The sequence below is a fragment of the Grampus griseus genome (genome assembly GCF_964374135.1).
Source record: "Grampus griseus genome assembly, chromosome: 1".
NCBI classification, from domain to species: Eukaryota; Metazoa; Chordata; class Mammalia; order Artiodactyla; family Delphinidae; genus Grampus; species Grampus griseus.
In genome coordinates, this window is record NC_139017.1 from 82598305 (window position 1) to 82617650 (window position 19346).

Sequence of the window (19346 nt, forward strand, 5' to 3'; positions counted from 1 at the left end):
GATGTGGATATGTTGCTATCGTAAATCAATTATAGACCTAACCTTTCCTAGGGATTTTGTCCTATTTCATGCTTCACTTAAATAATATGAAATATCCAATGCGATAGACAGTATCTGATGATTAAATAGGTCCCAGTGCATTGCATTTAAATAAATAGCCCTTCTGTTTACTAAAAAATGTTTTATTTTGCTTTATCTGACCATAGAAACAAATGACAGTATTTAGAGATTTCACTGTCTGAAAACAGGTGAAAAGATTTCTTTAATTGTACCTGTGAAGTGATTGAAGATTTTTAGGATTGAAGAGCTTTTGTTGTCTTGGAGTTCTTAGAAAACTCTTGCTTTCTAACTCATTATTTTGAGTTGTCTTCCATTAAAGGACCTGAGCATGCATGTATTTTCTAGTTTGAAATAAGTATTGCATGGAAAGTTTCTTTTATTGTTTTAATCTCTACTAACTTAAATAATTGCCTTCAAGATGCACGGCTTACCAAATAGCATCAAGGTTTCTATTTACATTTCAAAATAAGTATTAATAAATTTAATGAAATGTCCTGGTAGCTTGGGTTTCCATCTCTTGAATAGCAGTTACCTTTGTTCTGATACTGTTGTTTTAGTAATTTAAAGTTAATGTAAAGGCAGCTTTTCCTTATATAGTTACTTTATCTTAATATTTAAACTCCAGAAATTCTATTTGTTTGGTAAGTGAAAATTCTACCATGAATTGGGGCAGTCCCCCAAAATAATTTGAATTACTTCCTCTGAAATGTTTTATTAGCTAAATTAACATTTCAGTAATAAAAACACATAATCTTCCCTTTATTTGTTGTTTTACCTTTATTTGCCTTTTTATGTTAAAAATTCAGTGATTTGTTTTTTTTTTAACATCTTTATTGGGGTATAATTGCTTTACAATGGTGTGTTAGTTTCTGCTTTATAACAAAGTGAATCAGTTATACGAAAATTCAGTGATTTGTTAATCAGACTTATAGTAAGCTATGGAGGTAATATACAGATCTATATGTATTGAGTTCTTTCTCTTTTTAAAACAGATGAGCTTTGATCCAAATCTTCTCCACAACAATGGGCATAATGGGTACCCCAATGGTACTTCAGCAGCACTGCGTGAAACTGGGGTTATTGAAAAACTGCTAACCTCTTATGGATTTATTCAGTGTTCAGAACGTCAAGCTAGACTTTTCTTCCACTGTTCACAGTATAATGGCAACCTGCAGGACTTAAAAGTAGGAGGTAATCTGTTGGTTCTCCTTTTTATAAAACTAATCACAAATTTATCTTGCATATCAACTTACTCATGACAGTGTTATGCTTTTGGCCTTTTAATTGTACCAATTACTGAAGTTTGTTTATATAAATTAGCAGAATCCTGATTTTTGTTGTGGTGATAGTCTTTTTGAGGGATGAAAGAGTAATTGATTAAAGATATCTTTGAATATTTTTTAAATAGACACTTGGTATATTTAATTGTTATTCCCCCAATAATGACTGTTTGGCTATATATTGGATTTTATGCCAGTGAAAATATTAAACTTTATAATGTTAGTTTTAATTATTTTGCCAGGTACTAGTTTGAGTAGTACCTGAAAGAAATAACTCTTACCATGTCACCACTTGGACTATGTGGAAATTCATTTTGGCTGACAACATAGAAATTACTTTCACATGTGAAAATGTGTGGCTTATTAAAGGACTGAAGTTACAAGGTCTCAGTGTGTGTTTTTTTAAAATATCTTTGAGAAAAAAGAACAATAGTTACATGAATATTTGGCATACCAAATACTCTAAACTGTACAAGAGTGTTATTTTGGTTAATCCTCATTTTACAGATGAAGAAACTCAGGGTATAGAGGGATTTTGGGGGTGAGGGGGGAAGCTTGCCAAATCTCATCATTACATTGCATCAGCTGTAGTATGTGTAGGTGCCATGAAAACTAAGATATGGCTAGCTTAGTCTAAAGCAGTGGTTCTGAAACATTAGTGTGTATCAGAATTACCTACAAGGCTTGTTAAAATGCAGATTACTGTACATGATGCCCAGAATTTGTTTTGGAGTGGGTCTGGAGTAGGGCCTGGGAATTTGCATTTCTGCTACACTCCAGGTGATGCTGCTGCTGATGCAGGGACCACACTTTAAGAATCACCAGTCTAAGGAAACTCAAATGCCTCATTAAGTTTAGCTTGAAAGTGAGATACCATTTGGCCAAAATTAGTCCACCAAACACAACACTCTCTTTGTTTTAGATGATGTTGAATTTGAAGTATCATCTGACCGGCGGACTGGGAAGCCCATTGCTGTTAAACTGGTGAAGATAAAACAAGAAATCCTCCCTGAAGAACGAATTAATGGACAAGTTAGTGACTTAGATGCTTTATGTTTTCTTAGGGCCCTGCATTTGCATATCTTTCACATTAGAAAAGGAAGATTCTCCCCATCTCCTCAGTTTGCACGCAAGAGAGCTATAGTATATAAAAGTTACTATTTTAAAATTATATCAGAAGCACTGGCATTTCTTGACCTGAAATAAAAATTTGGTCAAGACTCAATTTGGGTTTTTACATATAACCCTAAGTCTATACTTACAGTCAGCTTATGTACTGTAAGTTTGAAACTTGGCAGCATGACATCCTCTTGTGGATCATATCAAAATGTATCCCTTTGTATAGTATAGAGGATATTAAAATTCAGTTTATATTGCACAGTGCTGCTCCTGAAATGATTAGCAATGGAAATTTTTTTTTTTTTGACTGGTAGGTTGTGTGCGCTGTTCCTCACAACTTAGAGAGTAAATCTCCAGCTGCCCCGGGTCAGAGTCCAACAGGGAGTGTATGCTACGAACGTAATGGGGTAAACTTGTGTATTTTTCTTAAACCTTTGCCTGATCCACCATGTGATCTATAAGCGTACTTTAAAATTCAAAATAGAAAACGTAAGCTGCAGTTGATAAAAATCAGTTTAAAATTTGGTTTTGAAGAGGCTTCGAGTGCAGCATTATCAAAAAATCTAAAAAGAAAAAAATCCATAGGACTTCCAAGTGTCTTAGCTTGCCCAAGTGTGACCTTAGTTAGAACATTAAGGTAAAATGCTTCTTTTACTCGCTTTTTTTGGGGGTTGTGGGAGGGGATCTTTTTTCTGGTTCCTTTTAAGCACTAACTCAGCTTTTTTGTTTGGAATGCCTTATATAAAAATTGTTTTTTTTGAAATGTAACTACAGCCTCTGGGCAAATGCTTCCACGTGTGTAAGCTTTTTGAAGTTGGATTGCTGCTCAGCTGTGGACTCGCAGAAGTCATCAGCACCTTGGAGGGGAAGTGTGTTTATGTGAATAAACTATGTGCTTGTCAAAAGGCATTTAATTTTAAGAAATTTGGCTTTAAATGCCAGTTTAAGAAGTATTTAACAAAGTAAATCACAGTATACACTGAACATGCATCCTGCCAGTATAGTAATAATACCTTATTAATTCACAGGAAGTGTTTTATCTGACTTACACCCCTGAAGATGTTGAAGGGAATGTTCAGCTGGAAACTGGAGATAAAATAAACTTTGTAATTGATAACAATAAACAGTAAGTTCTTTTTTCCCACCTAAGTGGTTTGTTTTTTTGTTTTTGTTTTTTTTTTCCTTTTACAATAAGAAATTTGAAGCAAGTCGAAAACCTAACTTGTAAATCTGGATAATTTTCATGATCTTTTAAATTTTTATTCATCAGCTAAGCATTTGAGCGTCAATTCTATGACAGGCACTATGCAGGGTGTCAGAGATAGGAGGATAATTAAAACATGGTCAGAACTTTCAAGGAACTATTCTAGAGATCAGTGAAGGTTTTGCCATAGCAGCAGTGCTTGAGGTGCGCTTTAAGACGAGGAAGTCACTAGGGAGATGAGAAAAACATTCTGGATAGAGGAAGTACCATGGGGGAAGAGGCCAAAAGTTGGAGTTGATTTAATTGACTGGATCATGGAAAGATGAAGTTTGAACTTTATTCATTCGTCACAGGTGTCTTTGAAGGATTTTAAATGGGGAAGTGTGATTGGTTTCTATTGTTGGAAGTGGTGGAAACGGTAGACTTTTGGAGAGTAGGGATGCTATAGACTAGAGGCAGAGTTATGAAAATTAATATGAAAGATGAGGGTGTAGTATAGACAGGCCAGGGGCGTTTGGGTATAAAAGTCAAGTCACGTTGAGAAGATAAAATCACCAAATTTTATAACTTTTTAGATAGGGTTGTGTATTAGAACTAAGGGAAAGGGAGTCCCAAATGCTATTTTTTTTTGGCTTGGGCTACTGGGCAGATGATGATCATTAACTGGACTAAGGAGGTACAGCAGAAAATATTAAGGATGGGAGAAGAATTGTGCTTATTTTGGCATTTTGAATTTGAGGTGTCTTTGGGGGAAGATATTAAATATGTAGTTGCGTATATAGATCTGAACAAGCTAGTTATGGAGATAGAGCTGTTGAATTCATTGGCATAAGCAGTTAAGGAAAGTGTAGTTAAGAAAGCCCAGGGATGATTATTTTTATTTTGGAGTGGGAGAAACAGATACAAGTACAGAAGGAAGTTAAAAACAGGAGAAAGTGCTGGGAATGGACTTTGAATGGCAGTACAGAAAGAAAAGTCCCAAGAGTGTGCAGAATTATTAGCCTTGAACCTTACCTCTTGTAAGACTAGAAGGAATTGGATTGAGTTGTAGATTGATATTAGTAGTGCTAGTCTGAGGCCTCAATTTAATGTCAAGTTAGGAAACTTGGGAATAGGGCTTGAGTTAGAGGTGGATGGGGAACCAGTGAAAGGGCTTTATTTAATCTTAATAAGTTCTTGAATGTGCTAAGAACTTGTACTAAATATTTTATGTACAGTTGTTAATTCTCAGAACAGCCTCATCTGGTAAGTTTCTTCATCTGTAAAATGAGGTATGTTCTCATAAAGTAACTTGCCTAAAGTCATACAGCTTTTAAATTGACGTTTGAATCCCAATCTGGCTCTAAATAAAGCCTTTTCATTGTAGTAAGTTGCAAGAGCAAATAGGATTTTTCCAGTGTCTTTGTTAGTCTGTTAAATTTTTGAAATAAAAAAAGCACAATTGGGTGACAATTTGTCCATGAAGAATTAAGGGAAGTAATTAGTTGGTCTGCAGATCTTATAAACAACACCAACAAATACTGTTGCATCTTACACTGTGTGTGCCATCTTTAAAACGAAATCTGATTTACATTGTTGCTGCAGCAACATGTGATGTCTGTTTTCAATGGAGGTGAACATCACTCTTTTTTTAAAAATTAAATTTATTTATTTATTTATGGCTGTGTTGGGTCTTCGTTGCAGTGGCGGGCTTCTCATTGTGGTGGCTTCTCGCTGCAGAGCACAGGCTCTAGGCTCGCGGGCTTCAGTAGTTGCAGCACATGGGCTTAGTTGCTCCATGGCATGTGGGATCTTCCCGGACCAGGGCTCGAACCCCTGTCCCCTGCATTGGCAGGCGGATTCTTAACCACTGCGCCACCAGGGAAGTCCTGAACTTTTCTAAAGCATAGCAGATATCTCCTATAATCACTGCATTTACTCATGTTTCTTTTATGACTGTTTAATCAGAAATAATTGATGGGATAGCTAGTAAATTCAGTATTCATTGCAAACTATCTCTTATTTATCTCTTTATCCCCTGTACCTTTGTTTGCAGTACGTAATACCTACTTAGTGTTTGTTCACGTAATGGCCTTTCTAAAACTTTAGCATTCCCCATCTGGTTGCAACCAATTTGTGGCCTTATTTCAGCAGTCTGAGAGAAACAATGCCATATATGTGTGCCCAATTTAAAAGGCTAGGGAGTTTGCGCAGAAGTCCTTTGCACGTGAAGCCATATGAAAAGGATTATGTATTATAAAACCTTATATTAATGATACAGAATTCCTGAGGCCTCAGAAAACTAGTTTGTTTCTCTAAACTCATCATGTCTAACCAAGCCAATGCATTTTTCACCCCTCTTTGGTCCCCACCGTCCCCACCCGATTCTTTTGTTCTAGTACTGGTGCTGTAAGTGCTCGTAATATTATGCTGTTGAAAAAGAAACAAGCTCGCTGTCAGGGAGTAGTTTGTGCCATGAAGGTAAGTGTCGATCAGATTTGAGAAACTTTAGTTTTTTCTTTGACCGCTTTAAATAAGTCTTTCAAACCCGAGCCTTTTGTTTTTCCTCTTTATATTTCCTTTAAAAATATTTAATTGTTAATGTCAGAAGTAATCTTTTAAAATTCCTTGGTTACTAATTATGTTCTTTAAAATGGGCCATTTAATTGATATTAATATTAGACTTTATCAAGTAATATTGTTTCCACTGGAGTATAATTTTGTGAAAAGGCTTATTGATTGTAAATTGTAATCATAAATATGTGCACTGAATAGTACATAATATTCCTGCTGTTTCTTCATATTTGTTTGGCTTTAGGATGCGTTTGGTTTTATTGAAAGAGGTGATATTGTAAAGGAGATATTCTTTCACTATAGTGAATTTAAGGGTGACTTAGAAACCTTGCAGCCTGGAGATGACGTGGAATTCACAATCAAGGACAGAAATGTAAGATAAGATAGTTGAATAACTTGATCTTTGGCCTTCTTTTAAGATAAGTAGTGAGTTAAAATTTTAGGAAACACTTAAAGTGACATGGTTCCCCTCGCCCTCTCCACTCCCTTCTGATTTAGGGTAAAGAAGTTGCAACAGATGTCAGACTATTGCCTCAAGGAACAGTCATTTTTGAAGATATCAGCATTGAACATTTTGAAGGAACTGTAACCAAAGTTATCCCAAAAGTACCCAGTAAAACCCAGGTAAATAGTGTTTTTTCAGAAGAGTCATCTTACACCTCATCAGTAATAGAATAATACGGTATGGTATACAGAAGTTTTATTACTTTCAATTAATGTAATTTTGTGACAGTGGAGCAGTTAAGTATTTTATGTGTGTAATTAAACTATATGAGAAACCATTGGTACATCCATGAATATGTTTTTCTTTCTTTTTTTTTAAACTGGGTGATATGGAGAAGGGGGCAAAAAAAATACTGGTTAGATTGGGGAAAAAATTCATGTGTGCATGCGTGCATCCCAGTTTGGTTTTTTTTCCTGTTGTTGGTGGGTGGGGGTGGGGTGGGGTGAAGAGATGAGACCAGTGGTGTCATTGCTAAGGAAATGTAGAACATAAAAGACTGAAATTCTTTTCCTTAAATAAAATCTCTCAGTATCAGAGTGCAGGATCTTAACTGCAGTATCATGATTTTATGGTTGTGTCATGTGACCATAGAACACAAACCTTTCAAATTGGACTTATGTTATCAACACCTTTTTTTTCTTTAGGGAGCTATCTGTTATAAAATGGGTTTGCTGTGTGTTCTTCTTGTTTGACTTAGAACTAGGAAGGGTGAGAAATCTCCAGCTAAAATAGTTTTTCCTTTTCATCAGAATGACCCATTGCCAGGACGCATCAAAGTTGATTTTGTGATTCCTAAAGAACTTCCCTTTGGAGACAAAGATACGAAATCCAAGGTGACCCTGCTGGAAGGCGACCATGTTAGGTTTAATATTTCAACAGACCGTCGTGACAAATTAGAACGAGCAACCAACATAGAAGTTCTGTCAAATACATTTCAGTTCACTAATGAAGCTAGAGAAATGGTAAGTGTTGGGTATTATTAGATACGTACCCAGTCTTGGAGGCGGCAGGGCAATGTTACAGTCAAGTTTGTAATATGGTATTCAAAATTCTTTGAGTTTTGACAGTATTGGGCAATTACCTTATTAAGGTGATTGAGAACACAGACACTTGAGTCAATCTGGGTTTGACACTTAGCTCTGCCAGTTACCTTGAAATAGATGAGAGAAAATTGTAGAATTAAAATCTGGAGAGGATGGGCTTCCCTGGTGGTGCAGTGGTTGAGAGTCCGCCTGCCGATGCAGCGGACAGGGGTTCGTGCCCCGGTCTGGGAGAATCCCACATGCCGCAGATCAGCTAGGCCTGTGAGCCATGGCCGCTGAGCCTGCACGTCCGGAGCCTGTGCTCCGCAATGGGAGAGGCCACAACAGTGAGAGGCCCGCGTACCGCAAAAAAAAAAAAAAATCTGGAGAGGATGATTTCTAAGGTCTTTTGAGAGTCAGTGATTCTCTGGCCCTTAAATATGAAGACTGAGAAGATTTAAGTTCATCGTTGTAGAAAGTAGATCTTTCCAGACTGTTCATAAAATGTTTAGTAAACAGTAGGTTAAACAAAGTAGGTTTTGTTTCTTTCGTTTTTACAGCAGGACTTTGCAAATTCTTCTTAGTGAATATATGTCTGGAAATGATATACGCCAGAATTGTTGCTGAAACATATTTTACAAGTTCCGTTTTCGTGAATTAATTTTATCAGATGTAATTTACATTTGCTTCTGTTTGGAGTCATAACATCTACAGTATATCTCAGTGTTGTCAGTAGAACTGGATACATTCAATGAAAATTTAAGTTTCTTGAAACTTTTTAACTGTTAGGAGAACTGATCTTGTTTGACACTTGCAATGTGCTTTAAACTTTAATGCCTGTTTAGTTTCTTAGATCTACTTTGCTTTACACTATGGAGTACATTGTTGAATAGCTTGCTTACCATCAGGATATAGCAAGGATTAAATGTCAGAGTATTGTTTAGGCTATATTCAAAACTGATTATAGAATAATCATCTCGGGCTTCCCTGGTGGCGCAATGGTTGAGAGTTTGCCTGCCGATGCAGGGGACACGGGTTCGTGCCCCAGTCCGGGAAGATCCCACATGCCGCGGAGCGGCTGGGCCCGTGAGCCATGGCCGCTGAGCCTGCACGTCCAGAGCCTGTGCTCCGCAACGGGAGAGGCTACAACAGTGAGAGGCCCGCGTACCGCAAAAAAAAAAATAATAATAATCATCTCTGTAATATGTAAATATGTAAGTCATTGGTGGGTGATAATTGTATTTTAGTAAGTATTTGAGTACTTGCCGTGTGCCAGTTACTCTGGATATAATGCCCTTACAGAGCTGATAATTTAGTATGAAGGAAAAAAACATGAGGATAGAACTTCATTTATTTTATTTTTCAAACCTAAATCTTAAGTCCTCCTGTGCCTAAACTCAGAAATTTTTGCAGTAGAGATTAGAGAGTTGCCTTTAGTTGACTTCTGGGGTATTTGGAGTATTGTTCTGTAGATTTTTAATTTCTGGAAGTTACAGTGTCATAAAGCTTGGACATTATTTGGAATCCTGGTTTTTGCCACTTACTAGCTGTGTGCTTTGGGAAAATTACTTAACCTCTTTCAACCTCAGTTTCCTCTTCTTGTAAAACAATATTTTTCACAGAATTGAAAATTAAATGGAGTATGTTGTATGCATTTACTTCAAAAATGATAATTTTTCTAGTGCGTGTTGGCCAAGAAGTAGCATCTGGGGAGTCTCAGGCAATTGCTTAGAAATTAATTTACTTTATTGAAATCAATGAGTTTGTATTTAAGTGGAAAAATTAAAATGTGATCACAAAATTTGGCTGTTTAATACAGAGAATTCCTAATGAATTTAACTTGATGATACTTCCAATCTTGAATGTTGTTGTCTTGACAATCTGCACAGCCAGTAAAAGTATTGTTTTGGTTTCAGGGTGTAATTGCTGCCATGAGAGATGGTTTTGGTTTCATCAAATGTGTGGATCGTGATGCTCGTATGTTCTTCCACTTCAGTGAAATTCTGGATGGGAACCAGTTCCATATTGCAGATGAAGTAGAGTTTACTGTGGTTCCTGTGAGTAGTTTTTGAGAAAAGTATGGGAGGTTTTCTTGATCCTTCCTTTTTTGGTTTTAAAGTTACTTTTGTTTATCATTTGTAGGATATGCTCTCTGCCCAAAGAAATCATGCTATTAGGATTAAAAAACTTCCCAAGGGCACGGTTTCGTTCCACTCCCATTCAGATCATCGTTTTCTGGGCACCGTAGAAAAAGAAGCCACTTTTTCCAATCCTAAAACCACTAGCCCAAATAAAGGCAAAGAAAAGGTAAGTTTTAATCAAAATGATTTTTGCAGTTCTGTATTCCTCATCTGCTTAAAGGCAACCACTGTCCACACAATAATGGAGTATTGTCTCTTTCAGAATTCCCTGTAATATTAACAGTGAACTAACCTAAAGCAGGGTTTTTAATCTCATCAATATTAACATTTTAGGGGGCTACCCTGGTGGCACAGTGGTTGAGAGTCTGCCTGCCGATGCAGGGGACACAAGTTCGTGCCCCGGTCCGGGAGGATCCCACATGCCACGGAGCGACTGGGCCCGTGAGCCATGGCCGCTAAGCCTGTGCGTCCAGAGCCTGTGCTCTGCAACGGGAGAGGCCACAGCAGTGGGAGGCCCGCGTACCGCAAAAAAAAAAAAAAAAAAATTAACATTTTGAGCTGGATAATTCTTTGAGTGGGAGGGGGTGGGGAGCTGTTCTTTGCATTTGGGGATGTTTAGCAGCATCCCTGGCCCACTAGAGGTCAGTATCTCTCCTTCTTCCCATGTACAACAGCCAGACATGTCTCCAGAATCTGCCAAATGTCCCCTGATCACCCCCAGTTTAGCATCACTCATCTAAAATGATAGTACTTGTCATCCAAGCAATTTAAAACTTCGAAATTTTGGTAGACTCAGTTCACACATTTGAACTCCATTTATTGAAAAATCCACTAAATCCGTAAATATGAAGCTATCCCTAAGATGACCTCTGCTCTTAAGTAAATAACAAGAATTGTATAGAAACAGGTGATTCAAACAATATTAAATATTGCTATAAAAGGTCAATGAGAAAGCTTTGGCAAAAATTCTAAACTGGCAGGATCTGGGATGGTTTCACTAAGTCATTGACATTTAATAGGTGGAGATAAATGAGGAAAGGATATTCCTCACTGAATAGAGGTACAGATGAGAAAAATTCAGGGTTTCTTTATAAAACACTAATTAGTTTGACAGGAAGATAGGGCTTCTTTTTGGGGTGGGGGTGATTGTTGATTGGCCGTGAACACTATAGAATAGGCATATTGTCAGTAAGCGTTCCCTCCTCAACATTAAAATTAGGTTAAGACTTTAAGACCAAATTAGGCAGACTGAGTCAACCCTGGGTTAAAAGGCAAGACCATCTATTATTCATACGAAAAATACATATTTTAGAGAACCCTAGGTAGGAAATTTCTACAGCTGTACCAGTGCTTTGGCTCAGGAGTCTGTAATAATTGCAGTTGTGCTTATATTGTTTTTTTGGTGGTGGTTCTTGATTCTTTTCATTGTTTTCTGACTATTTCTTTAGGAGGCTGAGGATGGTATTATTGCTTATGATGACTGTGGGGTGAAATTGACTATTGCTTTTCAAGCCAAGGATGTGGAAGGATCTAATTCTCCTCAGATAGGAGACAAGGCAAGATAATTCTGTTTATTTGAGAGAGGGGGGAGGGTTAAAGGTTATCATCTTCATCATAAATCCTGAAAAATGGTTTCTTTAAGTTTTATCAAGTTTTGCTAACATTCTTTTGTGCTTACAAGCTTAATATATGAACATCTTCCTATTTAAAAGCAGCTTATTCAATAAGAACAGGGTCTAGCAAGCTTTTTGTTAAAGCTTTTTGAGGAGTTAGTATTTAAGCATTAGATATGTCAAAAGCAATTACTTATATAAAATTAATAAAATTGGTAAGAAAGTTAAAACAGTCACTGAAGCATTATCAAAATAAAACCACGCCAAAGGTTTTTATATTGCTGTTCATTTTTGTCATACTTAATATGTCTGGTTTTCTAGTTGACGTCCTTTAGAGAAATTAAGAATCTATAAGGAATACACACTGGAGAGCAAAACTTGATCCTTGTGAAAAGTGGAATGAGAAGTAGAAGTGATAGTTCTGGTGAATATCTGTTCCATCAGAGTATTTATAAAAAGGATATTTAGAGTGGAAAGCAAGGTCTGGGGGAGTTGTCATTTCCACTTGGTGTGAAATGACATGATATTAATGAGCATCGTTATTTTTCACAGGTTGAATTTAGTATTAGTGACAAACAGAGGCCTGGACAGCAGATTGCAACTTGTGTGCGACTCCTAGGTCGTAATTCCAACTCCAAGAGGCTCTTGGGTTATGTGGCAACTTTGAAGGATAATTTTGGATTTATTGAAACAGCCAATCATGATAAGGAAATCTTTTTCCATTACAGGTGAGGAATGCCTTTTAGGAACTTAGAGCTTACAATCCATAATCCATTCTTTGGTTTTGGAGTCAAAAACATTAGTATTGGGTAGTTATGTATTTTTTAATCTCAAATTTCATATTGGTGAAATTTTGGCAATATATAAAGTTAACCGTCTACCTCTGTATAGAAAACATGTGGTCAAAAGTTAGAGAAAGACCTGTACCTGCTTTGAACATTGGATAGGAGCCTTTCTGCTTCAGTAAAAGAATACAGTTTTGGGCTTCCCTGGTGGCGCAGTGGTTGAGAGTCCGCCTGCCGATGCAGGGGACACGGGTTCGTGCCCCGGTCTGGGAAGATCCCACATGCCGCAGAGCGGCTGGGCCCGTGAGCCATGGCCGCTGAGCCTGCGCGTCCGGAGCCTGTGCTCTGCAACGCAAGAGGCCACAACAGTGAGAGGCCCGCGTACCGCAAAAAAAAAAAAAAAAAAAAATTCTTTAAAAGATACAGTTTTATGTGTTGCTACCAGAGAGTTGTATATTTCATTTGGTGTTACAGTATAGTTGTTAAGAGCATGGGCTCTTAGAACCGTACAGTTCCAGTTTGAATCCAGGCTCTGCTACTTAGTACCTGTGTAAGTTTTATCAAATGAAAATAACCTCCTGTCATCTTAGTTTCATTATCTTGAAGCTGAGGATAATGGTACCTCTTCATAGGATGTTTCTGAAGATTACATGAGTCAGTGCTTAAAACAGTATCCAGCTTAAGTAAGCACACCATGAATATTATAATAGAAGAAATAAAGGGTACTTGCTACTGTTGATGTTTGTGGTAAATACTTTTGCAAATGTCATTTCCTTTCCCTCCCCTGCAGTGAGTTCTCTGGTGATGTTGATAGCCTGGAACTGGGGGACATGGTCGAGTACAGCTTGTCCAAAGGAAAAGGCAACAAAGTCAGTGCAGAAAAAGTGAACAAAACACACTCAGGTAATGAATTGTGACTTCTGATTATTAGGCCTATGTTTTGGGTAGGGAGGGTGAGGGGTGGGGTAGGAGAGGGAGAGAAAAGCCTACTGTTCTAGATCAGTGTTTCTCCAGGTATGATCCCCAGATCCAGCAGCATCACCTGGCTACTTGTTAGAAATACAAGTTGTCTGACCCCACCCCAGACCTACCAAAACTTTGGAGATGGGCAGTCTGTTTTAACAAATCCTTCAGGTGGTTCTGATGAACACTGAAGTTTGAGAACCATTTTTCTAGATTTTCTAGGTCATTTGCTTTGAGTTTATTATCAGTTCAATATCTCTTTTTAAAAATAACCCCAAGATAATAAATCTCCATGGGATTGGGGGAGGAGGCATTCCTCTAGAAGACGATTTTGGAGAAGAATGAGTTTAAATGTGAAGAATAATGGCAACTTAAGGAAATCGTTGCTATTTAGGATCTTTGACTTTTAAAAGGCCTACAACTTACTTTTTTGGCTTTCGTGTAAACTCACCAAATAATACTTTTTCTTGGTGTTGTTCTAGAGAAATGGGAGCTAAGAACATTCATTCAGTTTAATAAATGTTTTAGAAACTGGGGGTACAGCAGTGAAGAAATAAATAAGACAGATTGGCAAAAAAGATGAGTGAAATATCGGATATAGTACGTTCAGAAAGATACTAAGATAAAATAAATTGGGGAAGTATATAAGTATTGGGGTTAGCAATACTTGTAGAGACCAAGGAAGGCCTCACTAAAAAGGTGATATTTGGTCATGTGGAAAAGGTGAGAGAGCAAGACATGTTTAAATATGTATACTTATTAAGTCTTTAAACATCTTTATTTTAATAGTAGTTTAGAAGTATTGCATTTCAGGACTGGCAGGCAGCCAGCCAACCCTCTGTTAACGTTTGTTCTGTTAATGTTCGCTTTTTTTTTTGGTCCTATGCAATAGAGTTTAAATAAAATTGTTGAGGGAGAGGTATACATGCTTTTGTTTTGTAGTGAATGGCATTACTGAGGAAGCTGATCCCACCATCTACTCTGGTAAAGTCATTCGCCCCTTGAGGAGTGTCGATCCAACACAGACTGAGTACCAAGGAATGATTGAGATCATGGACGAAGGTAAGAACATCTCTATCAGATTGTTTTGAAATTTGCCTTACCTTCAGATGAGTGCGTCGAAGATTTTAAAATATGGTAGGGTGGCAGTTATTTTCAAATTCCTTAAAAACTGAATCAAGGAAAAGTGATTTTATTCCCACAATACTTGGTTTTTATTTTTTTATATCCCTTGGAAATGAGATCAGCCTGGGTTTATGTTGTGAACAAATGACTGCTGTGGAGCATATGGCTGATATGTGAGCTACTAACGGTGAGTTATACTGAAATAGACTGAGAACAAAATCTCACACTAAAAATATGCATTTAATGTTTGATAATCAGACATTCAAGTTGGCTGGGTTTAGTACAACTTTGCAGTTTTCCTCTGTTATTCACTGGTTATTTACATCAGTATTAACAAAATTTCCTAGTAACTGTTCAATTCTATAAACATTTTTGCCTCCTGTAAAAGTTTACTGTATCTGTTACTTAATAGCCAGGGTTCCATGGGGATCCTACTACTTTTCTCTAGGTCAAGGCCCCCTACATTTTCATTTCCTGCCTTTTTCTCCCCATCTTTGACAACTCCCTGAGTCCTGGTGTCATCCCTTACCCCAAACAATTAATGCCAGAAAGACCAACTTTGTGCATAAAATAAGTTTGCAGTAGAAGTGTTAGTAGGGAACACTGGATGATTAATACAGCAGAATTACCATAATGATGGGGTTGATGAGAGGATTTGAAATTCTAACCAAAGACGATAGCTTGGCTCACAAAGGGAATAAATCTTGTGTCATCTAGGAGTCATAGGAGAACATAAAGTGGGGAAGAGAAGGTCATTTGAGAGAAGGAAGTGAGCCTTGATGAACATGTTCCTTTACTACATGAGGTTCTTAGAAATTTCTGTTTTTAATAGAATCAGTACCCTAATACACACATCTCCAAATATGAATTGACTTTGTAGCAAGTCAGTCTTAAACTAATGCCATGGTGACACCATATCCTTAAAAGGGCCACGAGGGTATGGGCAACTAACTTAAACTCGTGAGGTAATATCAAAGTGCCCCATTTCCTCCTCTGTATCATGCACCCTTTTATTTACTTTTGCATTCCCACCCCCCAATCCACTTAATTCTTCAACACTGGCTATTTGATAGTCTAAAAGCAAGGTTTTGTGGAAAAGGAAACTTCCCTGAAATCTCTAAGCCTAGAGTTTTCTGCGACTAGAAAGGTCACTTTTCCCCACTTGGTGGTGAGAACAGCTCTTTTATTTAGGAATACAGCTAACCCAATATAAGACCATGGGTTTTAGAGCCGGACAGACCTAGATCTGAATACCAGCTCTTCTACTTCTAGCTATACAACCTAAGTCAAATTAATTAAATCTTTACTAGCTTAGTTTCTTCGGGGTTTTTTTTTGTTTGTTTTTTGTTTTTTTTTTTTTTTTAATTTATTTTTGGCTGCTTTGGGTCTTCATTGCTGCATGCGGGCTTTCTCTAGAGGAGGCAAGCGGGGGCTACTCTTCATTCGGTGCACGAGCTTCTCATAGTGGTGGCTTCTGTTTGAGGAGCATGGGCTCTAGGCACGTGGGCTTCAGTAGTTGCGGCTCATGGGCTCTAGAGCGCAGGCTCAGTAGTTGTGGCACATGGGCTTAGTTGTTCCATGGCATGTGGAATCTTCCCGGACCAGGGCTTGAACTCGTGTCCCCTACATTGGCAGGTGGATTCTTAACCACTGTGCCACCAGGGAAGCCCCAGTTTCTTCATTTTTAAAATGAGGATAATATCTTCAACCTCAGAATATTCTATAAAGATTAAATATGCATCAGTATAAGTGTTTAATAAATAGTGGTTACTGCTAGTACCACTAAGTCAGACTAGCTGTCTTTAGTATTTCTGCATGACTTGATCTATTGGAAATCTCAAAGTTTTTAGTTCCCGTAACTTTGAGAAGAAAATCTTCACTTACCCCCTATAATCATCAAGAGAACGGTTAAAAGCATTCCCAGTTTTGAAGCTTCGTCTTCCATCTAATGTTTTTCCCCTCTTTTCCACCTTTGTTGATTCAGTGAATTCACCATCCAGGGGAACTGATAGGCATCTGGATGGACTCTTTGGCCTGGTTTTTATCCATAGCCTGCACTGACCTCCAGCCAACTTTTTACTCTGGGGCAGAGCTCAGCAAATAAGATAGCTTGTTTTTATAAATAAAGTTTTGTTGAAACACAACCAAGACTGTTTACATACTGTCTTTGATTGCTTTCTCACTGCAACAGCAAAGTTGAGTCATCATGACAGAGACAGGATCCTACAAGACTAAAATATTTACTATCTAGCCCTTTAAGAAAAAGTGTGATGGGCCCTGATCTAGAAGAAAGGTAACTGTAGGTTTGAGGGAGCCACAATCAGAACAAAGAAAGGAAGTGGAATGCCAAGAAATGATTTATCTATTTTGCGTTTTTGCCTATGCCTGGCTTGTTTAATGCCCAGTCGGGTATGGATCAGAAATGTTTTTGACTGGCTCATATTGTGAACTTGGGAAGAAGATAATCCAGTGGATCATGTTAGCAACCCATAGAGCTTTAAAAGCTGAAAGGTAATAAGATTGTGAGTGCTAGTGTTATTTTTTTTTTTCCCCCATAAATGTGGTTTAAAACTCTTCATTAGCTAGTAAGGTGATAATGAGTTACAAGTTCTCATTTGTTTTTGTGGTAGTATTTAGCTTTCAGGATTTTATTGGAGCTTTAAAGTAGAATTTCTTAGGTATAAAAAAAATCTTCCTAGTGAATATATTTTTAGCAAATTAAAAATTCATTAGGACCATCAGCAGAGGGCTGTCGTGAAATATTAGCTTTTAGACTTTGTACCTGTTTCTCCTTACAGGGGATATGAAAGGTGAGGTCTATCCATTTGGCATAGTTGGGATGGCCAACAAAGGGGATTGCCTACAGAAAGGGGAGAGCGTCAAGTTCCAGTTGTGTGTCTTGGGCCAAAATGCACAGACTATGGCCTACAACATCACACCCCTGCGTAGGGCCACAGTGGAGTGTGTGAAAGATCAGGTAAGTGGTTATATCTCTTGATCTGAATTTGATCCTTTTATGAGTTGGTAACCAAATAGTAACCAAAACCTTGAAACTTTTTCAGCCCAGGGGGAACCATCAACATTCATTTGGTTTTTATTTCCACTTTACCCCCCTTTTCAGTGATTTGAAGTAGCTTATTAAAAACACAGAGAAAACCACATGGAAAGAAAAAACGGCAATAGTAGCAAAAGGAAAGTAAGAATAGTATTAATAGCTAACACAATGGGGAAAATAAGTTTGGAGTGAGATTTCCAGGATAGAAAGACTATAATGTTTTTCATACTTGAGCTTAGAGCTTCTTTTACAGACCACCCAAAGAAAGAAACCATGTGTAGAAGTGTTCATAAAATAAACTTCTGGCAAACAAAACTATTCCTGGTACTTAAATCTCAAGGAAATCTCTCTGAGTCCTCAGAGAGGACATTTTTTGGTATCAGTACAGTGACTAACATTTTGTATGGCTGTTTCTAATAATACCATAACCCAGCTTAATAATTTTGGAAGGTATCAAAACAATGCATATGTTCAAGTAACAGCTTCCTAATGATTTTGCTTAATTCAAAAGCGTAGTTCATACAATATATGTAGGCACAAGGTAACCTTTCTTTGTTTCTCAGGCTATGATAGAGTGGATGGCAGTGGTTTCAAAGATACATTTCTTCCCTGACAAGTTTTGCAGACCCATATGCTGTTGTTATAGCCCAGGCAGCGAGCATCAGCACTGACACCACATTTTATAAACCCCCCTAGCTAGGGGCAAATTGTGCTTCATTCAAAGTGAGTTTCTTTTCCCTGCTGTGTGGTATGTCTTTTTTATGCTGTCTTTTTAAAATTTCAGTTTGGCTTCATTAACTATGAAGTAGGAGATAGCAAGAAGCTCTTTTTCCATGTGAAAGAAGTTCAGGATGGCATTGAGCTACAGGCAGGAGATGAGGTGGAATTCTCAGTGATTTTTAATCAGCGCACTGGCAAGTGCAGTGCTTGTAATGTTTGGCGAGTCTGGTGAGTTCTTTGTTGTTGTTGATTAGTAACCTCCCTGGACTGTCTCTTTCGTAATCTCTGCTTTATCATATTTTTTCACTTTTCCATCACTGCTTTTTTTTTAATCCTCTTCTGCCACTTTCTGGTTATTTCTTCATTGTCTAAATTTTGTAGTTTAGCATTTCTGGCACTATGTTTTTGTTTTGTTTTAATAACAAAATAGCATGAGAGGAGCTGGAAGTCTCTGGAAATATTTCTTCATATTTTCCTTTTCTAATGTTTTTCCATACCTGCTACATTGTTTTCTGTGTCTGTGGAACTGGTTTTCTGGTTGCAGACCAGTCTCGGGATGACCCTCACCCAAATGATTCTTCCAGCTCCTAAGCAGTAATAAACATTGAGTTCAGAATAAAAACATAAACTTGTCTGCCCTGTCTTGCTAGTTAATTAGTTGGCTAGGTGAGGCAAGAGTCTCCCCTCATTAAAACTGAGTCATTTGGGTAGTTAGGTAGAAGACACACTACTCTGCATGTACTTTTCTTCCCATCAAGTGTTGCTTCTTCTCACCTATTGACTTTGTTACAGCGAGGGCCCCAAGGCTGTTGCAGCTCCACGACCTGATAGGTTGGTCAATCGCTTGAAGAACATCACCCTGGATGATGCCAGTGCTCCTCGCCTAATGGTTCTTCGTCAGCCAAGGGGACCAGATAACTCAATGGTATGAGGGCATACAAGGTTTTGGGCGGATGGGGGCAACTGATAGACCAGCATACTACTTGAGAACCTATTTTAGCAGAACTCAAAGAGCTTACTTTTTACCAAGGTGCTTCAGTATTGCTGTCATAACTAGTTAGCATCCCTGCACATTGGTTCAGCCCCTAACGTAATGGTTGCTTACAGTAAGAGGAACATTTCTTGGTGTTCCTGATACTTTGAACATAGTTTAGGAAGGCTTACTATAGATTTCCTCCTCTGCAAAAGAATTGGTGGTGAT

General features: G+C 37.8%; 1 protein-coding gene across 3 annotated transcripts in view; it reads left to right on the top strand.

The window, feature by feature from the left end:
* CSDE1 (cold shock domain containing E1) overlaps positions 1 to 19346 on the top strand; it is a 36901-nt gene that overhangs the window by 16145 nt on the left and 1410 nt on the right. For 2 of the 3 annotated variants that reach the window (XM_082655318.1, XM_082655320.1), the window contains 17 exons: positions 1053 to 1251; positions 2263 to 2372; positions 2774 to 2866; positions 3488 to 3585; positions 6042 to 6123; positions 6461 to 6589; positions 6715 to 6840; positions 7471 to 7683; positions 9660 to 9800; positions 9886 to 10050; positions 11333 to 11440; positions 12050 to 12225; positions 13073 to 13185; positions 14188 to 14307; positions 17169 to 17347; positions 18210 to 18373; positions 18938 to 19070. In XM_082655318.1, the coding sequence (XP_082511444.1) occupies positions 1053 to 1251; positions 2263 to 2372; positions 2774 to 2866; positions 3488 to 3585; positions 6042 to 6123; positions 6461 to 6589; positions 6715 to 6840; positions 7471 to 7683; positions 9660 to 9800; positions 9886 to 10050; positions 11333 to 11440; positions 12050 to 12225; positions 13073 to 13185; positions 14188 to 14307; positions 17169 to 17347; positions 18210 to 18373; positions 18938 to 19070 (2349 nt within the window). The remainder of the gene's footprint in view (positions 1 to 1052; positions 1252 to 2262; positions 2373 to 2773; positions 2867 to 3487; positions 3586 to 6041; positions 6124 to 6460; positions 6590 to 6714; positions 6841 to 7470; positions 7684 to 9659; positions 9801 to 9885; positions 10051 to 11332; positions 11441 to 12049; positions 12226 to 13072; positions 13186 to 14187; positions 14308 to 17168; positions 17348 to 18209; positions 18374 to 18937; positions 19071 to 19346) is intronic. The other variant, XM_082655319.1, reaches the window with a different exon arrangement.